The sequence below is a fragment of the Chionomys nivalis genome, chromosome 17, assembly GCF_950005125.1.
Source record: "Chionomys nivalis chromosome 17, mChiNiv1.1, whole genome shotgun sequence".
NCBI lineage: Eukaryota > Metazoa > Chordata > Mammalia > Rodentia > Cricetidae > Chionomys > Chionomys nivalis.
Genome location: NC_080102.1, coordinates 47,178,977 through 47,198,366, shown reverse-complemented (window position 1 = coordinate 47,198,366; position 19,390 = coordinate 47,178,977). Strand labels below are relative to the sequence as shown.

The 19,390-nt window shown below is 38.8% G+C and overlaps 1 protein-coding gene across 1 annotated transcript in view; it reads left to right on the top strand.

Annotated features, from left to right (window-relative positions):
* The window catches only part of Cpne8 (copine 8), a 188,570-nt gene extending 179,141 nt beyond the window's left edge, over window positions 1–9,429 (top strand). Inside the window, exon 20 of the mRNA XM_057792293.1 lies at window positions 7,317–9,429. Coding sequence (XP_057648276.1) covers window positions 7,317–7,505 — 189 coding nt within the window. The 3' untranslated portion in view covers window positions 7,506–9,429. The remainder of the gene's footprint in view (window positions 1–7,316) is intronic.
* The last annotated feature ends 9,961 nt before the right edge of the window (window positions 9,430–19,390 follow it).

Below are 19,390 nucleotides of genomic sequence, written 5' to 3'. Positions count from 1 at the left end.
GTGGAGCTACCTGCTATTTGAGGAGCAATAAGAAGAAAACAATCAGTTAAAAGCTGTCACTGAAAGCAGGTCATTAACTCAACCACATCTATGCATGTTTTCCTTAGCGTGTATACCTTTTAAGATGCAAAAAAGAAGGAAAAGGTCTATGATTTATACCTTTCCAAGTAGAAATAGTCAAAGAACTCAATACCACTCAAGGATATAATATACACATTTTAGGGGCATAAAGAATGGGCATCAATATTATTTCCAAATAATCTCATGTATAGTTACTTTTAATGTAAGTACTGTAAGAATATAATTTGGAATTCTACAGAATGGGATTCAAATTTTAACATGTGGCAACTTGAACAAACTTTCTTACTTTCTATGTTGGGAGACATAAACAGTCTTGTGAAGTAAAGTGAGGCCACCTACATTGTATAAAATATGTCCCAGAAGTAGAACTAAGTAGAGGCCAGCAAAATGATTAGAATAATCGTTGGGGGAGGGGACAAAATGTCCTAAGTTCATACATAAAAGGATCACAATGTAGCTCCGTGGTAGTGTTGAGTGAGCTCTCCAGCACCACAATACGGAAATAATAATATTAAAAAGGACCATATATTACTCTTCCAAAATTAATGAAAGTATCTTTTAACAGAGAAACAATTTCATAAGAATTATTTGAAAATATAAATAAAATAATTTAAGCTTCTCTCCAAGTCGTGATGAAGAAAGCACAAACACATACAGTAAATGATTTGGCTAAAGTAGCTGAGAAAGAGAACATGGTGACGCCATCTATTTGCATGTATCATGGTGCTCATTTCCATAATTAGGCACGTAATTATTCGCCTTAACCTCATCATCATAATTATGGGTCCAAGTAATTTCACTTTATCTAAGAGCTCCACATAATGTCCAGCCCACACTTTGCGAAAATCAGATTACTGAAAGGAAATTCAGATGCAAAGGACTTTCAGAATGTGTTCTGTTGCTATGACAATGCTTCTTTATAAAAACAACAGGGGAATCTCATAGCTTGTTCCATCCTAATGGATGTTAAGGGGAGCAGCATAGCATTATCCCTGAGGAATCGAGGTTGCTCACATTACCATGGCTTCTTTTGAGAGGACCATGACACTATACTGTCACCACAAAGCCATGCACACTGACATTTGTGGAAATAAGAGCCATCTCGTCTCTTGATGGACTGACAGCATTGGGAAGTATATTGAGATGGGACCTAGAATGTTCATGAGTGCACAGTCTTCTCACTCCAGTCTTGAAAACAAGTCAGTACACTGTCTGAGCCTCTGTGATTGTTTGTAGAGTCCATATCTTTCACCTCTACTTTTCTCTGATGTTACAGATGGCAGAAAACTCTGTTACCCATGAGCATAAGTTCATACAGATACAAGTTAATATACATAGGGACATTTCTTCTTCTTGAACTGCTAGTCTCCGAGCCGAGTCTATCTTGACTTTGGCATTGGGGTCCCCAGAGAATTCCAACACACCTAGAGATACAAGGAAACACTTGGGTATCTGCCGCATAAACCCCAAATGAAAGAATGAAGGAATCGTATAAGTACGATACAGGAAATTGACATGTACTTGAGAATGAATAGCCCCTGGATGACAACATCCTGTCTTTAATTCCTGCATTCAAGGAGGGGACCTGACATATTTTTCTAATTTCACAGAGAAGTTCCTAAATTCACCCTTGAAATATGTGAGCAACTTGGCTGTTGACACCCCAGTTACGTCCACCTCTCCCTTATCACCTTGAACCTCAGTAGGGCCCGGCTATCAAAGTTCCCCATGTTCGGCTGACATATTCTTAGATTGTTCATTTTAAAGAATGGAAGCTTTAAGTGTTGCAGACAATAGGATAATATTGTATGTCTTCCAGTGTTCAGAAAATATGCTTGAGTAAGCCAGCAAAATCGCATTAGAAAACAGAATAGAAGCTGTGTGGGCTCTGGTTTTCTTGCAATCCGTTTCATTTAGAAGCTAATCAAGTTATTAAAATATGTTACTAAAGAATCCCTAAATTTCTCAGGTTGGAAAAATCAGAGCTGTAGCTTGTAGAATGTAGCTGAGGTTCCGTGGGAAGTTGGGAGCAGTAGGCTGAGTTTTTCTTTGGTTCTCAGTATTAAGCAGCTTCTGCATGTGCACAGGATGAAATGTGACTCCGTCATATGGTCTCTGTGCTAGGCAGGCTATGACCCCTTCACTAACATTAGGAAAGACACTTGATTGAAATATTTTTCAAAAGTAATTCTCATTTTGGTTTCTCTTGCCCATAATCCCTAGCTAATGAAAAGTAGAAGGCAGAAGCTAGATGCAACCCTAAAATGCCATAGAAAACTTTTTACAGGATGTCTTTGTCCCTTAAACATCTCTGCAGCCTGACTGAATTTTCCTCTTTTGCTAAATACACTCAAATACACATTCAGCCTATCATTCCCACACATAGGTTCATGATGCTTACTTCTAGTTTACGTTGCCTTTACCCAGGTCACATTTTGCTGGTGCAGGCAGAAGTCCTCAGCCTTGACTGTGTCCTTTCCTTTTGTGCCACTCTGTTCCCTTGCCATCACATATAAAAGAACTGGGACTGAAATGGAGAGTTAAGTAAGCCGCACAGAAGTATTTTCACTATAAATTAAGTTCTGATTCCAAAAGCTGCCTTCTATTACAGTAAATCTCTCTACTTAATCTAAAATTCTAAAGATTATCAAAATCTAGCTGTCTTTCCAAATTACTATAAAATCTGACATGTCAGAGTCAAACCCAATAATGACTGGTGCTGGCCACTATCCATTTGTGCTAAGTTAAACTTTCTATGCTTGTTTCTTCTTAAATCAGATCAAAAACGGATAAGATGCCTATGAATTAAACAAGATGCTGTATTTAATCCCTTAGCAAAACACCTCCCATTGTTCGTTCAGCAACGGCGCGTTGATTAGGTGTTGGTAGCTGTTAATTACCATCCTGAAACCATCTGATGGGAAGGCATTTTGCATGTCTTTATTTTATATTAGCCGTACTTTGATTTGATTTTCTCATGTATGACATGGCCCGTGTGCAGTAAGCAGGATGAATTCCTCTGTTGTTTATTTTCTTAGGTCAGTACCTCCAATGTGTGTGTGCTTCATGTACTATGGATTGGCCATTGTGTTTAATGCAGTGCCATTCTTCCTGGCTGCATGTGGCCGCAGGCCAGCCTATCATTTCCTTAAAAATTACATTTAAAATTATATTTTCCATTAAAAGGAGAATAATAGCCTGGAAGTCTTAGACTTGAAAACTCACTAATGGAGTTCTGCACAGTAGGAACAATCAAACATGATTGCGTGAACAGCAACTAAAAGCCAATTTGCCTACACACATTCAAATTTGTTTTCATGAAAAGGCAAACCCTCCATCAGAGCAGCCATGAACAATGTCCCATTGCACAGGAGTTTGGGAAGCGATGAGAGAAGATGTGGGACACCACACACACCATGTTTTCTGCAGAACAGAATTCATCTGATAGGTCCGTTATGTGGATATGTTAAATTAGTGCACTGTGGATATTGCTTTCTTCCTAATGTAACTATTTACGAGTTTGAATTTATAGTATGCCCTCACCATATGTGGGGATTGGTTTTGTTGATTTTTTTTAAGCTGAGTATCCCTAGCTGCAGCACCCAGAAATGAAAGATTAAATGAGAAAGTAAAGGATCATCTGAGGGATCAAATGTCAGAGTCAGAGGAGCTGTGAAAAGCGATTGAAGGATATTTTGTCCAGAAAACTGTCAAGTTGTTACAACAGGAGGGAATGGCAGCGAGGAGGCATTGGCCTTTCCCCCTCATTGACACCCAGTGGCAGGACTGAAGACTAAATGCCCCTCAAGAAAATTATGTTAGATAATTCAGGATTATCAAAGAGAAAATTCTCAACTTTTTCTACTCCCAACCTATTTCTGTGATAAGTAAAACCCTGTTGGTAACAACGACTTTCTCTGATAGGGTTTGTTTTGTGGTCATTCTGTCCATTATTTATAAAGAGGCTCAGGAGATGAGAAGAACTCTGGGTATTAGATACTTCTAGAGTACAACAAAATTATCAAAAGTTAATTATAATTTATTTCAGTTAAGAAAGTGTAAGCCAGATCTATCTGTTTTCTGTCTCTCATTAAAAAGTAAACAGGCTTCTGACAGATAATAATAAAATATATGAGACTAGACTAGATTATACTATGCTAAACCAAGCACATCAGAATAGGCTAAAACAAACAAGAGGAAAACAGTCCAAAAAATGCACAGGAAACAGACATAGATGCAGAGACCCATTAGTTCGCACACTCAGGAATCCCATAAAAATACAAAACTGAAAACCGTAATGTATATGGAAAGGACTTGGAGGGCTAAAACAAGACAAATAAATAAATATTGAAAGATAAAATTAAAAGAAAAATGTCCTGATCTGACATAATGAGACAAAGAACTCCCAAAGATGCCTTTGAACTTGATTTCTATTGGTCCATCTACTCCCGGGCGTGCAGCCTTCACTGAAGACTCGTTAGGTTAGGGATGGAGACATCTGTCCTCTTCTCCTTTGTGCTCCGGGACACCACCTGGTGCAGACCCTTGCAAGCCCTTGTGCACGCTGCCTCAGCCTCTGTGAGTTCATATGAGGAGAGGTGGGGAAGAACCTGGAGGAGTAGAGGGACAGGGAAACAGGAATCAGGATACATGATATGAGAAAAAATTAACTTTCCATAAAGTAAAAATGAAAAACAATGCCAATAAAGCATGGCCTACATTATGTTGCATGTAGATCTTCACTTATGTAGCAAATAGAGCATTCATAAAGAGGCCCATGCTAACAAAAATGTGTTTTTATTTTAAAAACAGAAAGAATGCAATAAAGAAATCAGAAGCCTATACAGTGCTCACTAAAAAGGTTTAAGTAGTTAAAAAAAACCACAGTAAATTCTTAGAACTAATTTAGTAATTTAGATTAAACGAGAAAAAAACAGAACTTAACTTGTTTCTTTATACCTATATGTATTTGTTTACAAATTCCATCTTGCCTCTAGTGACTTTGCAAAGTTCACACCCTCCCTGTGCTCTCCCCACCTGGAGACTGGACACACTATGAGCCTTCTACTACCCTGGCTTAGCTATCTTTAAGGGTGAACAGTTCTTTTTCCTGCCTGTCACACCTCTGAAAGCTAATCTCTTCTCTATGGTAAACAGATACAGGTTAGAATTATAGAGGAAGAGACTTTGGAAGAATGGAGCAAAACAAATGACCTTCATCGCATCAAAATTGCACCTTCTATTTAGTTTTCCATATGTTTTAACTCATTTTTCCTGTGGCAACTGGATAGTTTTAAATGTCCCCAAAACAGATGGTTTCTAAAAGTTCATTTTGAATAATTGCTTCCATCAAAAGTAGATTTTTCAAAAGAATTTTATGACAGAATATGAAGAGGGAATGTTCTTGATCTCTCTGAAAGAAAAACATTAATAAAACTTTCAAATCCTGATGCAAAAATTATTCTACATCCTAAATTAATGTCTTCTCTCTTATTTTTTTCCCCTCAAGACCAAATGTTAATGTGCTTACAAACTATCTACAGCACTAATAATTTCAATCATTTCCAAGTTATTTCAAGACTCGTCCCTTCCAGAGAAACTGAACTGGCAAACCCAGCAGGACAGTGTTTATTCACTAAGTAACTGTTCCAAATGAAAATGGACCCAGACAGTCTCTTGGCAGAGTGCATGGTGTAGATGTGATAAGGGCTGCTGTGTAATTGCTAGATAAAGGCAAAGCAACTATGTTTAGATGCCAAAATAATTATGACATTTCAGTAAGAATGATTCTAACATCTCCCGCTGAGATCTTTTGCTTTCATGAATAGCACATATATAACATCTACGTTGGAATGCACTGCCTCTGCATACTAGAGTTCAGGCTCCCACCAGTGGAACTGTGTGTTTTTCCTATTCAGTAGCCATGATTTGAGGTTCTCGTAACAATTAAAAATAATATGTTTAGGTCTCACTAACCATGTGTGCTATTTTCTATGCTGAATGGTGTAAGATTTATTCCTTGGTCTGTATTAGCTAACTTTTATATCAAAGCTGAATGTATTGACTCATGTACTGACTCAATTTGACAAGGAAACGAGACCCATAAAGGTTAAACGCCCCCGGTATTTGGTATCAGCTAGGTAGTGCAACAAAAGACAGCACAGAACAAGGAAGAGAGTTCCATCTCTTTCGTTAAACACACATTATAATCCGGCCACTTCAGAGTCAACTGTAGTGAAAAATACATTTTAAAGATAGGATTTCTATACATGGCACTCTGGGCACTTATGATTCTCCTTATTGATATGACAAACTACCCAGACAACAAGCAAGTTTGGGAAAGGAGGGGATTTATTTGGCTTATACTTTCAGATCGCTTCTGTCACTGATGGAACACACAGTAGGATACTGCTTGTTGGCTCAGTGTCTGACTCACCTAGCTAGTTTCCTGAAACAGCCTAGGAGTAGTACTGCCAATAGTGGGATGGGGCCTCCCACATCAACCATCAATCGAGACAATGGGGATGTTCTATCAGGAACTCACCAAGGCCAGCTGGCCGGGGTCTGAAAGAGCATGGGATAAAACCAGACTCGCTGAACATAGCAAACAATGAGGACTACTGAGAACTCAAGAACAATGGCAATGGGTTTTTGATCTCACTGCACGTACTGGCTTTGTGGGAGCCTAGGCAGTTTGGATGCTCACCTTACTAGACCTGGATGGAGGTGGGTGGTCCTTGGACTTCCCACAGGGCAGGGAACCCTGATTGCTCTTTGGGCTGACGAGGGAGGGAGACTTGATCAGGGGAGGGGGAGGGAAATGGGAGGCGGTGGCCAGGAGGAGGCAGAAATCTTTAAGAAATCAATCAATCAATCAATAAAAAGACATTCCTTTAAAGACGGTCCAAAGGCAATCCCTCATTTGAGTCTCCCTCATGTGGTGCTAGGTTGAGTCAAGCTGACAGAAGAAGTTAACTAGGACTCTCCTAAAATCAGTTGTTTGAACAGAAGCCAGGCACAGTAATGCATACCTGGAATGCCTTGCTGTTTGACACAGGAGTATCATGAGTTTGAGACCACCTTACCCTGTGTAGTGAGGTCCTGGATCCAAAACCATCCATGAAAGTGGAAGGTCAAAAAAAAAAAAAAAAAAAAAAAACTATTTGTACATTTCAATTTTGTGTCTGTTAAGCGGATAGCTGGGCACCGTCAAGTACTTTTTCCCTCTGTTCTAGTTTGTACCATTCAGGGACTACATGGACAGAAGTGGAAACCACATATTAAGCATGGCTAGACTGGCCAAAGATGTCTTAGCGGAGATCCCCGAGCAGTTCCTCTCCTACATGAGGGCCCGAGGAATCAAGCCATCGCCTGCACCTCCGCCATACACTCCGCCTACACATGTGCTGCAGACGCAGATATGACTACGTCCAGATGTCGATGTCCATCACGCGTGTCCAGATGCTGATGTCCACCACACGTCGGTCAACTGCTGAGCCTGAGCTTTTCACCTGGTGCTCTGCTATGAACCAGGGAAGGAGACATTTTCTCAGTTGGGTTTCAGCAGTACTCGATAATGTGCTTTCTTGGATCCAAAACCAATTCTCTTCCTAAACCAAAACTGTAAATATGGTGGTTGCATGAGCAACAGGAAAAAACTGTTTAAAATGCTTGAAGCAAAGTAGAGATGTCTTCTCTAATTTTCAGATATTTTTGTTTTGTTCTCGACAGAATAGCAAATTTCCAATGTATTATTGGGAAAAAGCACAAGCTACATTTTTAACACAAATATTGTCCTCGACTGCTATATACATATATGGGACAGCAGTCTCTGTATCAATGTTTACATGTTACTACTTTTTAAATTTCAATACTTTTATAACTGTTCTTAAGAATAAGTTTTGAATATTGAATCCTTTGTCTTCTAAATTGCAATAGCTATAATCACAAGAGCAATATCTCTTTGAATGACTGTCTGGACATTCATGGTATGAATAGGGAAGAGTAGAGGAAGAAAAATTTATTTAGTGAGTAAAATCTGTCCTCAGTTTTGGAAAATAGTGGGAGTTTAAACTTATAAACAGATGTGACCCTGTATGAATATGCACTTTTCATGGACTACAACAGACTTTGTGTTTTGCAGTGCTAAAGTAGAAACCACGAAAAGGCAAACACAGTGAACTGCAAATCCACAGAATATACTTTATATAAAAACTGCCATCATTATAATGCTATTTAACAAGTAAAACCAAGACTGTAACTCGGAACCATGTGACAGGGGTTTTGAACCTTGTATTCAGTTGTATCCTGTCTAGATATTTTAATTCGAAGGGATACTCGCTCTCTTGCTTGGGGTTTCCTGTTCTCACCAGTCCACTTCGCCATCCGGGTTGCACAGGCTGGAGTCTCTTGTGAGTTCTCAGTTCCACATTCACAACCCTGTGACTTAGCACATGACACATTTGTGAAAGAAACTTGTTCCTGTCCCCTGACCTGCCTGTTTGTAAAATAACCCAACAAGCCCATCCCTGTCCCCTGGCCTGCCTGCTCACCAACCAATCCTAAATAGTTTTCAGTGTACAGTTTTTATACGAATTACAAGTTTTGTGAAGTTATGTATAAACTTCTTTAGAACAAATGGCCTTAAATTCTCACAGAATTCCTGGAAATGATCGTGAATTGCCTTCAACATACAGAAATGTGTATTTACTTATTGTTCTTTTTGTGTCAATGGTGTGACCGCTTTATAACCTCTCTGCCTTCCCCTCTTTGCTACTTGGATTATTCCTACCGTGTGTTCTCTTGTCACGACTGGACAAATAGTGACTTTTATAAGCATGAAACTGTTTTACTGGAAAAAATGCATAATCCTCACAGATAACAGAATCACAGTCACATAACTGTGATATGAATTGTCCATTTTTAAGTACACATTAAAATCTTTAAAAGGATAACTGTGTTCTGTATATATTGTGACAGGGGTGGAATCTCATAATTTTCTTTGCTGATCTTAAACATTTATGCCAGTTTATTTTTATTACCCTACATATTTTTTTAAAAAATTAACTTCATTCTTCAGTCCAAAAGAAAAAAGTAAATAAGACCAATAATAATCCCCTTGTGTCTAACACCAGTTATTTTCCTTGTACTGACAAGCAACACAATCCTGTCTGAGTGAACACACTCCTGTCTTAATATAGTATCTATCTTTGATTTTTTGCAAAAAGGTAGATCTATGTTCGAATCCAATTTGCTAACCCATGCCTCTTTACCGGGGGGAACTGAGAACATTAATGTCTAGAGCTGTTTGTGAAAAATGTGTATTACCTGCTATTATTTTCTCGTAGTTGTGCTCTGTTCTCATTCTTTGATTAATAATTCTGGAATTATTTGTTCTTTTGTTCTCCTGCATGAGTTTAATGATGTCTTCAGACTAAAGCATTTCTTTCATTATCCTCTTTCCTTAATGGTCATAAATTTCTTCAACCTGTTTTCATCATGGAAAGTTTTTTTTTTTCTTTTTCAGTGACAAATGATAGTTTTGCTGTGAGCCTGCAGTTTTTCAGAGACTGCAGAACAACCATCCTGGTTCTTCTGACTTTCAAAGATGCCCCTGAAAGTTGGGTGTTGCTTTGGTGTTGTTGCTTTGTTTATTTGACCAAGTTTGGTCTTTTCCTCTTGAACTTTTAGTACTCTTGCTTTGCTCTGTGTATATAGTGCTCTGGTTATTATTATATTATTATATGACATGGAAACGTCTTTTTCATCTTGTGTATTTCATGTTCTGATGCCTCTTGCACTTTGACAGGCATCTCTTTCATTAAATTGGGTAAATTTGCTTTTATGATTTATTGAAAATACTTTATATGTCTTAGCCCTGAGTCTCAGTTGTGGGACATTATTTCTGTGGAGTAGTGAACACATGTCTACTCACTCCAGATAGAGTACTCATGACAGAATGGTACCTAAGTCCAACTTTGAAAACCAATGAGTTCTATTGTGGTTACTTACAGGAGCAGAAAATACTCAAAAGGAGGAATCACTAACAAAAGCCCACCCCAGTGTGGACTGGACCTCACAAAAACTATAAAGCTGAGATATATCACATAACCTACAGGAAGCTGTTAACATATTGAAAAGTATCCATTCCCGGTAACTCAGCTGGTCTAAGTCTCTCCCAGGAAATTTATCAGGTCTCTGATCCTTTTAGGTAACTTGGTTGATCTCTATCTTCCAGGCTGCTGGTCTGATCTGAGCCTCTTCTCAGCAGCTCAGCTTGTCTGGACTTGCATCCATCTCAGCACTCCTTTCTGCTCCTATCTGCTTGGGAAGGAAGGGTCTGAGTGAATTTGGTTGGTTTTGGGGACTTCCTGAAGCTTTCAAGATGCTTATTTCTTGAGTTTGACAAGTTTCCCTGCAGGATGGAAAGCTTTACTTCCCGGCAGACGATCTTTTGCCTTAAAGTGTTTCTTTACAAGATGAAAAGTTTTGTCTCTGAAGAAATTTTTGTCCAACAGTCTCTTTTCTTTCTATAGCTGTGATTCACAGGACTGGCCTTTTGTAACATTCCAGAATTTCTGCACTTGCCAGTCTTGATTGCTTATTTGTTTGCATGCTGCCTGTGTTTTCTTTTGTTTCAAATTAAGCATTTTTTTACTGATCTTAAATCCAAGACTCAATATTCTCTCTTCCACTTGATTCACTATATTTTTGAGGTTTCATTTTGACTTTTATTTTAGCTTAGCTTATCTTCAGTTGGAGCATGCCAGTCTCCTTTAAGCTTACATTGCACTAATTATCAATGTTTGAGTTTGCTTAGGGCCAGGGTACCATGAAGATCCTAGTCACATCCTTGTAAAGAGTGTCTAGCATCGTTGTGTGTATCCCAATCTCCTGGGCATAAGGAAGATTTCTGAATAGGGGCAGATAAAATTATTTCCCTAAAAGCAGGAGAGATGCTATGTTTAGGACTTTCCCAAAGAGACTAGACATCATTTTCTTGGGTAAAGATATTCAATGAATTATAACGCAGATAGACCCCCAAATGTGCAACATGCCAAAACCAAACCCAAAAGTGAGAGACAGGATGACAGCAATCATAATTTTCTGCTCAACTCTGCTGTAACTGCATCAAACAGCCGTGCTGGCTTCCTGTCTCTCGCCATTTCTAGCGGCTATGACTGCACCATCTTTTTCTTTGTTGTTTATTAAGATATAGGTCTGCAGATCTTGCTGTATGATATTTAGGGCATTTTTTAATCCTTGGAAGACTGAAAGGACAAAAATTAAAATTAGAACAACTCAGAATTATTCCCAAATTAATAATAAGTGACCAAAAGTCCCTTCCCAAGACAAAAGATGTCGGAGACTGTTAGACTTTATTTGCAACTTCTCCAGCTGAGATAGGTTCTGATGGATTTGAACTTATAATTGCAATGTGGTGATGCAAATGTGTTTTATTACCAAATTAGAAATATTTCATAAGCCGTGGAGATGGGATATAACTTGGTCCCATGTAATCTTAGATGAATTGTATTGAAGAGGGGGTACACATATCCATTTAAACTGTGAATGACAAGAGACAGTTAATCTAACCTTAATGTTTTGAGTTTGGTTACCTATAAACAGAACTGCTTCTTCTAATGCATTTATTCTGCCTTCTAAATTTTTATCAATCTTTTCCTGTGTAATAAGTAGTGGAGAGACGGTCTTAAAAATTTGATCAGTATGTTAGGCAGTATTTACCTGTTGAACCAGTACAGCAGCAGATCTCATGACAGATCTTAGAATTCCAATTAAAGCATTAATTCCCAATATAAAGTCTAGTAAGAGTATTAGTGATTATATCCAAAGCATGAAATCCTGGATCATCAACCAGGGCTGGCTCAGATTTATGCGTAGTATAACATAATAAGGTTAATTTATTATAGTAAAGGTTCTCTCATCATTGGTGGAAGTAATACAATTGGTGATAGTACAAGATGATTAGTTTATAGTTAAAATAGAATTATCACTAAAGTACGTTTTTATATTTTCTAATAGTGTAGCGAAAAGAGCAGAAACAGAAGCCTGTATTTTTTTCAGGATCCTTAATTTGAGGTCTTTTTAATTCCACAAATTCCTAGGCAACCAATAAATGAGAGAGTAGTGTCAGGCATGGTTTCCATCTCATGAAGTGGGCCTGAAATCCAATCAGATACTGGCTGGTTACTCCCACAACTTCTATGCCACTATTGAATCAGCGTATATGATAGACAGGTCACCAATATAAACAGGAGGTTTTGTAGCTGAGTTGGTGTTTACCTTTCTGCTTTGGAAACATGCACAATACCTTACCATACAATGAACACTGGTCTGTAAGGGTGGGGATTCCTTGACGTCTCCATGTTCAATAAGATATACATTGTCTTCAGCAATAGGGTCTTACCATCACTTTGTGGAGAGCATCAAAAGTTTTAGAAATAGCATGGGTTGTTTAGGGTTTCCATGGGGCCTCTTTCACCAACAACTTAATTAGATGTAACCCATTCCTAGCCCTGGAGTTTTCATTTGGTGCTAAGAGATGTCTAGTTGGGGTTCTGTCTCTTCCATTGTCTGATGATTCCACTCACAGGACATCTATAGTAGAAATCATTAAGTACATCTTTCCAATCTTTAAAAACCATTCACATTTTAGTATACTTATAATTAATAAAATCACTTCCCTATTACTGTCAGTGATGGAAAGAAATAAATCTGTACTTTGTTTGGGGTTTGAGTTTTTTTTTTTTTTTTTTTTTTTTGGATTTTTGAGACAGGGTTTCTCTTGTAGCTTTTGGTTCCTGTCCTGGAACTAGCTCTTGTAGACCAGGCTGGCCTCGAACTCACAGAGATCCGCCTGCCTCTGCCTCAGGAGTGCTGGGATTAAAGGTGTGCGCCACCACTGCCCGGCTTTGTTTGGGGTTTGACTAACTTTAGATGACCTAGAGTTCTGGGTATGGCCGTGAGAAGACAGAGTAACCATCCTAGAAGAGCCTTCTTTTGCTTTGTCCAGAGCCAGCACATACATTCTTAGATCTATTTTATCTGCAGGCTCTTGACATTGGTCACCAAATGGAAGTTTGAAAGATGATTAACTCTAGGTGATTTGAATTTTTCATTCATTTCATGAGGACAGTTTGGTATTTTATATCAATGATTTGAAATCCAAATCCAAAGAATTACTTATTGTGTTTGGTGTGTTCATAGACTGATCACAAAATTGCTACAAGGCTCAGTAAGAGAGTGTGGCATGCCAACATACCATGCATGCACTGAGAGTCAAGGGACCTGCATTTTCATCTCCATGATCTAGAAATGGTGTGATATTTTCAAAGATTCTCGGAGTATTCTTCCGCTGGGCTCTCAAGCACAGATTTTGCATTCTCTGAAGAGTGATTCTTTTTAGATAGCTGTGGTTACTGGATGAACTTGAGTACTTAGCTATGAAAAGCACCCTCTGGGGGTTTATACAAGTGGAAAGTCTTGACTTCTCATTTACAAAAGCAGCCATATATCATCACCATTCTTTCATGCCTAAACTCAGAGGCTACGTGACAGATGGGGAAAGGTCTTTGAGTTTATGTGCTCTTAAAATTGAAAAGTAACATGAATTCATGTTTTATGTTGAAAAGATATATTAAATCCTCACCTCTGTGTTTCATCTCTGTCTTCCTGATGTATTAGTGGATACATGTCTCACTGCTGTATGTGTGAGAGAGAGAGAGGGAGGAGGAAGAGGTAGAGGGATAAGGAGAGGGAGAGAAGAGGAGAGGAGAGAGAGAGAGAGGAAGGGAGGGAGGGAGGTAGAGAGAGAGAGAGAGAATGTGTGTACTGATAATACTAAAAATGGACCCAGTAAACAAGACATGGATCTGCAACTATTTCCTAAATTTTTTTATTTCTCTATCCAGAAGAAAGGATCTGTGGCCTCTGCCAGCCATGGTCATTCTCAAATCATACTGTGCCAAAATGTATTTTTTAATGTATTTTTGCATCTTTTGCTTAGCAACAATGGCAGAGTGTTTAATGCCTATGGATTTGCCTCTAGTGTAGAGGACTCTAGGTTTTACACTGGCATTTTAGCTCAGTATTCCACCCACCCGTTATCAAGACTGAATCCCATTAAACCTTCTGAGAGGTGGTGAATAAATACTCTAAATCATACCAACATCCATCATTATGTGACCAGTTTTCTCGAAGCAGTAGTATAATCAAGACTATTAGTATTTAATAACTTAGGAAAAGCTACTGCACAGGGAACATCTAAACTATCACGTTTTTAATCCCTCAGGTCAAATACTGCTTTTAAATGCAACTTCTTTCCTGCCAGCCCTTAATTGCTAGGATTCAATTCTTCTTTTTCCTAATCCCGAAGAGATATTTCTTCTGTTTCTTCTGGGCAGCCTTTGGGTTTTCACTGGGTGGTTTTGATAGTGGGAGCCAATATCCAACTAGCATTCATTAACAAAAAGTCCATCTGCCTGAGCAAGTGTTTCATTGGCAGCAATTTGTCAGATCTTCCAATCTTCCCTAATAGACATGGCCAGGCAAACCCAGGCTCTTCTGTTCCAACCCTAGTTACTAACATAATTACCACATCACACATTATATATCACACAGTAAACATATCTGTGCTGGTTTGTTTTTGTCAACTTGACATAAACTTAAACATGTATGAGAAGAGGGAATTTTAATTGAGAAATTTGCCACCATAAGATTGGCCTGAGGGCGGTCTGTTGGGCATTTTATTAATCAGTGATTAAGTTGGGAGGGCTCAGCCCATTGTGAGAGTTGCCACCCTGGGCATGTGCTGAGGAATATAAGAAAGCAGGCTGATCAGGCTGTGAGATATAGACCAGTAACCCACTCCCCTCCATAGCTTCAGCATCAACTTCTGCCTCCAGGTTTTTTCAGTACTTCCTTCCCTGACTTCCATTCATGATGGATTATTGCCTACAAATATAAGATGAGATAAGACTTTCTTCATCAAGTTACTTTTGGTCAGAGTTGTTTATTATATCAATAGAAACCATAACTAAGACAATCTCTATATCTATATTCATCTTTATCATTTATATATGTAGGCTATAGAATGGTGGAAAGGGTTAAAAATGCAAAGAGTTTCAAAAAAGCATATGAAACCGAGCTAGAAAAATTACAGGAATAAAATATGTTCTCTGTGGGGAGTAAGATGTAAAATCAAGCCAGGCTGGACAACCTATTCAGGCTGTTGGCTACAGCTTGTAGATTCAGGCTGTAAGGTCAAAGTTAAGATGAAAGAATAAGGTCAAGTGAAAGGCAGGACTAGGTCTAAGCAACTGGATGAATGGCAGGCAGGTCCTGGTGGACTAAAGGCTGGATGGATGAACTGTACATCTAGATGGGAGGAAGGATGGACAGATGTGGATTCTAGGAGGCCTCATCAACAGTGATTTCAAGTCAAGCTGAAGTCCCTGGAAAAGTCAGAATTTCTCTGCCTGGTGATCCCTGAACAGCTACACTAAATGACAACCTGGTGGCGTCATCACCTTTGCATTTCATAGGGTCCAGATGTGGGAGTTATATCCTTTAATCGGACTAGTATGCCCTATAAGTTCTTGGACATGATTTCCCTGATAGGATCTTAATAAACCCCTAGACTTTCAATTAACCCAAATAAATGTATAGGGTGACAGTACTTTACTCCTAGGAATAAGTAATTTATCATTCCATGTTGGATGGGTGATACAACAATGCTCATATGTCCGTCCAGGGGCAGAGTCTTTCTTTGTCCTCACAATGCAAAATGGAATCTCTCTGGTTAAGGCACAGCTTGAAAAACCATGTTTAACCTGGGGAAGGGCACAACCTCATCCTTTTTGGGTGCAGAGCTTGTGAGACTTCATACTTCCTCCTGTTTCTCCAGACACAGCTCAGCTAGTGCTGGGCTCCGATTCAACCTGCCCATTTTGAAGCAACTCAGAAAGCCTGCTGCCAAAATTATGTTCTTGAAGGTCTGACAACTTTATAAGCAGTAAAAATATGCCTAAATCATCAAGGTTTGCCAAACGAAATACAAATTTGATTGTTTCCCTTCCAAATACACAGTGCATAATAAAGAACATTGAACCTTATGGGTTTTTTTTTTTAAAAAACTGAGATTCAAATTTAGCAAAGAGTGTTATTTTCTTTTCTAAGTCAGATATTTTTCTCTTTGTACAATAAAATGTATGTGTTTGTCAAAATAAGTTGACATAATTACTAATATGTAAGGTACTATCTACTGTATCAATCAGTTTTGAAATTCACTACCTCACTCATCTTTTTTCTTAGTTGGCACTGTTATTAATTAGTATTTTAATTACTGTGATTGTCAGTCTATTAACCTATTCATTGTCTGTTGCTTTACCATAGTAGACATTATAATTGTATATGTGATTTATTATATTTTCCTATATTTAATATTTCTCAGGAAATGCCAAGATCACAGGTAGACCTTGTGTTTATGTTGGGATAGATTTCAATTCCATATATACATCAAACTCCTTATGATACAATTCTCATTTTTGTTAAATTAATGGTAATGATTATTCACCCATATATTTTTTTCTATTGTTTTTTATTACTTCCTGAATTTCTGTGTTTACATGTGGGATAATTTTTCTTTTAGCTTACCTAGACTTTTCTTTTCCTCCCTCCCTCCTTCCCTCCTCCCTCCTCTCTCTTTCTGCAAGTAAGAACTTCAATGTAGTGCCATTCCCACCCACCTTGAGACAGGTTTGCGTGTTGTATTCCAGGCTGGCTGCCTATAGCTAATGATCCTCCTTCTTCCCCCTCCCAAGTCCCGAGATTGCAAATGTGCTCACCATTCTTCGCTCTGCCCATACTGGAGGATAATTGCTCTGTGCAAATGTTTTAAATTAGCTTTTATTTTTGCTCTCTATCCTGACAGTTAATCCCTGTTCCAACTTGGTGAGATTTCTCAGCATCACACAACTTCTGAGGGTCTTTGTGAGGACGTTTCTAAAAAAGCTAAAGAGATCAGGTAGCACTCAGCTGAACAGAGTGGCACTGTCCCGGGAGCTAAGGTCTGCCTGGAATAAAAAGGAGAATGAGATCTGAACGTCAGTATTAATGTCTCTCTGCTTCCTGGTTGCAATGCACCATGCTGCCACCTCATGTCCCCATGGCTGTGACATCTCTGTTGTTATGTAACTCAGACTGTGAGGGCATCATGTTCCCATGACTGTGACGTCCCTGCTGTTAGGTAACTCAGACTGTGAGCTGAAACAAACCTTTTTGCTCTAAATTGCTTTTGTTGCATATTTTGTCCCAGAAACAAGGAGAGCAGCCAAGCAGGGATGTCATTTCATTTTCTTCGCACTCCCACCGTTATGCATGCAATGCTCAGGACATGACATTGTATCCCTAAAGTCTATATACTCCTCAAACAAATGCTTATTTGATTTGGTTTTTGGCCAAGGACTATGCTGTATCTGTTTGTGGGTTCCCTTGTATTTGTTTTAATTTATGCTTATTTGGATGGCAAAGCTTAGTATTTTCATTAATTTTGAAATTTTCTCACACAGGATTTTAATTTAGAGTTCTACCATTCTTCCTTTTTTTCCCCTCTGCACATTTGATTATCTTCCTGTGCTGGCTATTCCCACATCAACTTGACACAAGCTAGAGTCATCTGAAAGGATGGACTCCCAGCTGAAAAAAATGCTTCTGTAATATCTGGCTGTAGGGCATTATCTTAATTAGTAATTAATGGGGGAGGACTTGGCCTATTGTGGATGCTTCCACCCTTTCAGCTAGTGGTCCTGGGTTCTATAAGAATGCAGACTGAGCAAACTATGAGGAGCAAGCCGATGAGCAGCATTCCTCCATAGGCTCTGCATCAGCTTCTACCTCCACGTTCCTGCCCAGTTTGAGATCCTGCCCTGACTTCCTTCAATGATGAACAGTGATGGGGAATTGTAAGCCAACTAAACCCTTTCCTCCACAAGTTTCTTTGGCCATGGTGTTTCATCACAGCAATAGAAACCCTAAGACAGAAATTGGTACTACGATTGAAAGTTATACCTATGACAGGCAGACCTGACTGTATTGTTTTGGGGGTAAACTGTGGAAGGACTTTGGAACTTTGGACTAGAAAAGTCATTGGGTGTTGAGAGCTCCGTGCACTGGTCTGAAGGAGCTTGGGAGATAAGAATATTGAAAGCAGTGCAGACAACGGAGACCTGGCTTGTGAGGTTTCAGAGAGAAGCAAATACTCTACCATGTCCTTTGTATGAAGAATCTGTGATGTCTGGTCAGCTGGAGCTGAAGATTTGGCTGGGATTAACAAGAGACCAGAACCTCCAAGGTGGTTTTGCTTTGCTGAGACAATGGATGCTGGTCAGCTGAAGCTGAAGAATCAACTTGATTAAGAAGAGGAAGTCTTCTGAGAAGTGTTTCCTCAAGACCAGCACACATAATCTGTGTTGCAGGGTGAGCATAAAATGATGGAAAGAAAGAATGTGAGATTTTCAATTTTTGTCAAAATTTTCAATGTATTTTTTGACTCAAAGTAATTCACTTAAAGTCAGTCTTCCCTGATACATTTCTTTAGGAATATTTTGACAGTTTTGAATTCTTAGATTCATATCTTCCTTGAATAAATAAACGGATTGAATTACCAGAAAGCTTTGACTGAACAAGCCTTTGTTAAGGGGAGTAAGCTGACTGGGGGATGGAAGAGTCTCCATGAATATTAAAGAATTTCCTCATCTCTCAGCTATAGCTTGCCTAAAGCCTTACTAAATAAAGCGTAGTTGTTTAGGTGTTTGTATTACAAGACAGAAACTGGAGAAAGTAGCACATGTAAATGTGTCACATAGGCAAGTAACTTTGAATGACCTAAGAAAACTGCCCTATACCTTCAGTTTTTCTTTCCCAGATATCTGAGATTAACAAGACCACGGGGAACTTTGCTTGGCCTCAAGGTCTAACTTCATACTGTTTACTTGAAGGACATGTACCCGGGGGTTTAAACCAAAGAGTGTCTATAGGGGCCCTCAAGGGCACACACAGACACACACATACATATAATATACATACTGTAGTGTTACTTGTATATATAACACATAGAACACACACACACACATGCTATCGTGTTACTTATATATCTGAGCTCAATATCCACTCACTTTTAAACCTATTTCTTTCCCACATCCTGTCACCTTATCTACCCTAACTATTCTTTGTCTTAAATGTCTTCTGAATCTTCCAACTCTTTTTCTCCTGCATGAGTCCGCCAGTATTT